The following is a 6600-nucleotide window of genomic DNA, read 5'->3' as shown; positions in this document are numbered from 1 at the left end:
GCCATGAATTAGAAACCATACTTCCAAGTCTGGGAACATGGCAAATTTAGTAGTTTTTTCATAGGGATTTAGTTCTCTGAAAGACATGGAAAATTTGGGTGAGATGGCAAATTTAGTTCTCTGAGACCTTGGCAACTTTGGAAATCTGTAATGTACCTTGGAGAAGACAAAAGCATAGTAGATGAAAATTGATTGTTTGACCTACAACTGATTTGATTACAGCAACATCACTAAAGTTGACATGAGATTTCAAGCGTGAGGACTAACACATCGAAGCCTGTGATGTTTTGATCCCGCAGATCGTCAGATTTGATGGTTTGTTGTTCGGCGAGGATCATATGCTTAAAAAAAAAATACCTTCCTTTTTCTGGATGCTGCGGAAAATCTTTTTTAAAAAAATTGCTCCTTTTTTTGACCTAATGCTGGAGGAAATCTTAGTCGGAACGGAGGGATTTGTCATAAAAAAAACCAGAAGTGACAAGTGAGGCATAGGCGGTAAAGGTTAACGTCCGTAATATATAACTTTGAAATCGTTAATCTCCAATCCGACGACGCAGACCATCCTCCTCCCAATCCCTAATCGATCCTTCCGATGCGGCGAGATCGAGCAAAGGCGGCCATCGCCGTCGCCGCCGACCTCCCGCCGGACATGCTGGCCAACATCCAAGCCCGTCTGAGCCCCCTCGACCGCCTCGCCTTCGCCGCCGCCTTCCCGGCCTCGCGCGGCGCGTTCAGGCCAGAGGCGCCGTGGCTCGTCCTGCCCTGCGGCGACGACCCGGAGACCGCGATGCTCTTCTCGCTCTCCGATCGCATTGCCACCACCCTACGCGCCCCGGAGCCCGCGTTACGCGGCCACGTCGTCCTAGGCTCCTCCTCCTCCGGCGCCTGGCTCGTCACCGCCGACGACCGGGCCCGGATCCGCCTCGTCAACCCGGTCACCGGAGAGCAGCGTGCGCTCCCGGCCATCACCACCATCCCGGGCCTCCTGGAGAAGTGGGGCGGCTTCAGCTTCATGATGCTCCAGCCGAAAGACTTCCTCAGGGGTCCCCCGTACCACGTCGGCGGCGACTGCCCGCCGCAGGGTACGTTCACGATGGGTGCCGAGCTGATGCGTCGCTTCTTCTATCGCAAGGTCGTCCTCTCCGACTGCGACTCGCCGTCGCCGGGCCCCGCCGCCGCCATGCTGATCACGGGACCGCGATTCGGCGTCCCGGCCTTCGCCACGGCGGAGGGCGGTGGGTGGAGGCTGGCTCCCTCGCGTGATGGTGTGGAGGACGCTGTCCACTACAACGGCAAGTTCCACTCCATCACCTACACCGGCACCGTGCAGGCGTGGGAGCAGGATGGCAATGCCGGCGGCGTGTTCATGAGCGTGGTGATCGCGCCAAGGCTGCCCGATGCGGAAGGAGATTCGTCGGTCTGCCACCGCAAGTACCTTGTGGCGTCGCCGGGCGGCCGGCTGATGGTGGTGCTCAAGGAGTCCAAGGAGGAGACCACGGATAAGTACTCCCGCCCTCGGAGGACGTGCTCCTTCAAGGTGCAGGTCCTTGACGGCGAACAGTGGAGGGAAACGGACGATATCGGGGATGCCGCACTGTTCGTGGGGGTGAACAGTTCGCTGTGCATGTCGACGAGGGAGCACCCGGAGCTCAGGGTCGGCTGCATCTACTACACAGAGAACGATCAGGGACCGTGCAAGGACGATGAAGACAACGGAGCCGGGGTGTTCAGCCTCAAGGAGGGCAGGGCGGAGAAGGTCGAGGGCCTCGGGCGGCACAGGAGCTGGCCGCCTCTGGCATGGTTCATCCCTTCAATCCCATGATGATGGATATAATCATTGATACGAGTAATTGATAGCCTGGGTTAGTGTTTCATTTCAGCAAAAAAGGCTTGACAACTAAGAAAACAGTTTAGTTAGTCCACAGGGATCAGACTAAATTTTAGTTATTAGTACTAATTGATTATTGCCTTGTGAGGTTTCTAGATGAACAGATTTTACTAAATAAATTAGAAGAGTAATTATAATTACTTGTTCCAGACTGCAACCAAGCTAACCAGGTGCACTTGTTTTCCAGAATAGGGAATTTGTTGCAGTGTGCAGCAGAGCTTAGCTAAGGCATGTGCTGCTGATGTTGCTGCTGTTGCTTGGGGTGACATGAGAGCCTGAAAGCCTCTGCTTACTTACTGCACTTTTTGTAAGTTCCGGTTTCAGAAGTAAGCTACAACAATTTTGTTTGCAGCAGGGTTTCAGCCTCTCAAGTCTTTTGTGTTTGTTTCAAGTTTCACAAGTAAGCAAGTAGTAGCTAGTTTAATGTAGTAGTTTTCCCGGCCTCAGATCGACACCTCTGATGTTTTTCTTTTGTCACTGTTGATGATCAAGATTAGTTTCAAACTGCAACCATCGTTCTCTGTTGTTTTGTTTCACTAGCAGAGAATTTGGGGGCGAATCGAGAGCCTGAGCGTACTTAGTGAAGCCTGCTTACTGCAACATCATTTTTCAGGAGTGTCTGGGGGTCTTAAGTAGGGTAGACAAATTGTTTCGCGGGGTGTTCAATTTGGTTCAACGAGACTAGTCTCTTGTGTTTTGCAGGGTGTTCAATTTTCAGAAGTAGCCAGGTACTAGTCAAAAATTTGCAGTAGGAGTGGAGCTTGCACAGGCTCACAGATTGATGCCTCTGCTGATTATTTTAACCTGATCAACAAAGTTTAATGGGTTTCATTTTTTAGGTATGATGGCTGCTGCATGCAGTTTGAGATGTAGTGCATTTGGTTTCAAAAATTAGGGAAACTGAAAATGCAATTCAGACATTGTTTGTTGGCGCTGATGCTTGGGTTTCAGAGTACTACTCTCTTTTGTATTGTTGGTTATTCCTACCCTAGAGCAGAGTAAGATGAGGTCATTTCTTAAGCAAGCAATTGTTCAGACTACTCTTCTCTTTTGTCAAGCAAAATCATTTCTTCCACATGATTATCGAAAGGAATCAAGGGGACGGCACTCACCAATTTCTATCACTACTCGAGTACCACTCTTAGGGCTAAATGAACCCAACAGTTTGGTTGCCAACTTCCTTCTTGCCTCGAAAATATCGATCTCAAGTTATTTTTCCTCTCAATACCGGCTTTTCCTAGGGATGTGCCAGTAAACCGGTTTCCGGAAAATCTCAGAATTTCGGTTTTCTCGTCTGGACTTATTCAAATGAATTATCAATTCAAAACTTTGCCATGAAAATATATATAATTAATCCCGCGACCATGCATGTGGTACTAGAGCAAAAGCTTTGCCACCAAGCTAGGCATTGCGTTGTGCCACTAAATGCATACAAACCTTATTTGATAAGCTCTGGGCGTTTAAATTCAAATCCATTTTAATTTTTCAAACAGTAATAACAGTATTTTCCCAGGTCCACGGGGATTTGGGTTTCCGCCAGTTTTCCAAATCTCTCGGATCGGAATAAAAAACCCTATTCTATCTATACTGAGTTGCAACTGCATGCAACAAAGCTGTCATTCTTCTAAATTGAATGTACGCTTCAACGTTTGCACTGACAACTTGTTATTAACATTAATTGTAGATTATGTTATGAAAAAGGCCCATAATTTGATTTCCATGACAGATTATAGTTCCGAAAAAAATTAGGAAAACCCTTCACGCCTACACGCCGGCCGAAAGGTGCGCCGGTCACACGTGCAACGTGCGATCGGCCCACATCCGTTGGCCTGCATTGCTTCCCACGTCATACTGGGGCCCATCCCACCGCCCCTGCACATCCTTATCTTCTCCCCCTCCACTCATTCAGATCCCTTATCTATTCTCTCTCTCTTCCTCTCTCCTGGTTGCGGAGCATGTCCTTCTCATACGGCTACCGGCGAGCTAATGCAAGCCCTTCCTCCTTGTATTTTTCTAGTTCAGAGAGGGGTGTTGCAAAGGGAGAAGATAAGGATGTGCAGGGGTGGTGGGATGGACCCCAGTATGACGTGGGAAAGCAATATGCTGTGCGTGTTGACCAGGAAGCACTCGGAACTCAGGGTCGGTTGCATCTACTACACCGAAAATGGCCAGTGGCGGTGCAAAGACGCGCACAACCATGAGTTCATGACCAGAGTGGCGTCGGGGTGTGCAGCCTCAACGATGGCAGGGCGGAGAAGGTCGAGGGCCGGGGGCGGCACTGGAGCTGGCCGCCCCCGGCGTTGTTCACGCCTTGCATCCCATGACGGGGATACGATGGTTGATTTCATAGTACTTTATTATGTGCATTATTACAGTATAGACGAGTAACAGTTTGGTGTTCAAGTTTTTGTGACGGCCTCCCTATTGTCATTGTAGCGGGATGCGTGGGACCAAGTCCAGGGAATAGCTTGCGGAGAGCGGTCCTCATATCTAGCTCGACGAGATTAGTTTTTAATGTTTAAAACATTTCATTGCGATCGCACGTTAATGACAGGTGTCTCGTACAATGGCTGAGATTGACCAAGCCTAGACATGTTGTGATTAGAGAACATCACAGTCATCGTCGGTGAGAGACTAAGATAAGTTGTGACACGGGTGAGACACCGTGTTGAAATAGAGGATGATGAATTGTGAGGGTCTTGAGGATATTTATCGGGCCCGTTACAACGGGCGGGCATGTTTACTACTCACTCCGTAAAGAAATGTAAGAGCGTTTAGATCACCTAGGTAGGTAGGGAGTACTTGTCAAAAAAATAAAATAGAGAGGCCGAGTCTAAGAAGTCAGTGGCAATTGGACCACGCAGAGCATCCGGCCCCTCCCTATCTACACGCGGCTACCACCCTGACCCAGCGGCGCATCCCCAATCGTGCAATGGTGGCCGGCGCCACCGGATGTGCCAACCAGCATCCTCGGCCGCTTGAACCTTTCTCTACCGCCTCCGCTTCGCCGCCGTGGCTCGTTCGTCTTCCTCTCCGGCGGCATCCCGGAGGCTGCCTCGCTCCTCTCCCTCGCCGGCCGCCGCGCGAGGACGCCATCCATAAGTTCCACCCCGCTCCATCACCTACTGCTCTGTGCTTTTCCAATTCTGCGTCCAAATTGTTTATTCCATCACCTAACCACGAGAAATTATTCCAAAGGGAATTGCAACGTGCAGAAGAGCACGCCGGTGTCGGCGTGCTTTATCGGAGCACGCGTTGAAGACCGGAGGACCGTGGTGAAGCTCCCCAGCACAGCAGATTCATAGCAAATTGATCCCCGACGACTTGGGTGGACTCTTGGAGATAGCAAGGCGACTGCCCCCCGTCACATCCAGATCCGGCCATATTTCTCCTCTCCCGATGCGCGTTTGACAGCGCTCGTCGGCGGCAACCTACTGTGAGCGCCCCTCCTTCCTTGAACCACCTTTCGTTGCATTTTCTTTACTGCATCTGCGCCATAGATTTCTTCTGCGGTCCACATACTAGTACTAGTGTGATGATGTCGACTGGTATTTTTGACTTGCACATGAATACAAGCCAAGAAAAGCATCAGTTTTACACGTATGTACAGAACAAAAAACAACAGCAAAAGAAGCAGAAATACATACTATATGGATTATCTCAACTCAACGAGGGGGAATCAGATGTTTCCCCAAAGTTGCCAGGCCTCTGTATTTATTTTTCACCCAAAATGGACATCCATTTTGTAAATTTGGGTATCTTTTGAGAATTTCTCAACACAGTGCCCAAACTATTCACTTGCCCTGTAGACCCTGCCCCATACAAATGTTGAGCCCCCATGTATGGTAGAAACACAATGAAGATCGCCTGGCGTCGTCGCCCATGATGCTTTTTTTCGGTGCGTTGTTAAAACTGGAATTCGGCAACCAATTTTAGCTTATTAACAAGGGATTTGTCAACCATTTTTCAAAGAAAATAAACAAGGGAATTTTTTAACAAGAGAACAGAAACTCCGCCTATGTCTTTTAGGCATAGCCGGTCTCAAGCCCAGGTAAAGGAGGAGGGTTGTGATAGGCTTGGCGAGCCAACGTAAAAACTAGTCAGTCCTTTGGGTATGAAACCCATTTGGCGCGAGAGTAGTACTAGGATGGGTGACCTCCTGGGAAGTCCTCGTGAAGGGTTTCATATCTAGGCTACCCCAACTTGTTTGGGACAAAAGGCTTAGAAGAAGAACAAGGGAGATAGAGCGCAGGAAGAGAACTAGAGCAGAGAGAACCAAGCAGAACACTCTGTTATGAAGATGTCGGCTGCAATCTGCTACTCACGCTCCTGGTAGGGAATGAAACAACTGGAGGATAATTTGGTGTTTTCATGTACCGCTTCATGGATCGCATGAATACACTGATTCTTCTTATTTTTGTGGGACATCTCTTTGATGTTTCAACTCCATATTATGTTATTCTATGTTTTCCGTTTGTTCTGCATGGTCCTCCCAAGCCTGATCTTTCTCTTAGTTCTGTATGTGAATGAATCTCATTTCAATATATTAGTGTATATTTCGCGACATGTATTCTGAGTAAAGCTCCAATTGCACGTGCATGATTGCTTGTCAAAGAAAAATATATTTTTAAATAATTCCAAAGGCGTATTGTAACTTTATAACTTCATTTCACTTTATGATCATTCATGATGTTTCTCTATGCTGCTGATGT

The 6600-nt window shown here is 48.7% G+C and overlaps 1 protein-coding gene across 1 annotated transcript; it reads left to right on the top strand.

Annotated features, from left to right (window-relative positions):
- Positions 1–568: 568 nt before the first annotated feature.
- Positions 569–2767, top strand: LOC125534648 (uncharacterized). Its single transcript, XM_048697816.2, has one exon. The coding sequence runs from the start codon at positions 593–595 to the stop codon at positions 1820–1822; it is 1230 nt and encodes a 409-aa protein (XP_048553773.1). The 5' UTR covers positions 569–592; the 3' UTR covers positions 1823–2767.
- The last annotated feature ends 3833 nt before the right edge of the window (positions 2768–6600 follow it).

This window comes from Triticum urartu, chromosome 2A (genome assembly GCF_056163025.1).
Source record: "Triticum urartu cultivar PI428250 chromosome 2A, HENAU_Tu73, whole genome shotgun sequence".
Taxonomy (NCBI): Eukaryota; Viridiplantae; Streptophyta; class Magnoliopsida; order Poales; family Poaceae; genus Triticum; species Triticum urartu.
This window is presented reverse-complemented; position numbering and strand designations above follow the sequence as displayed.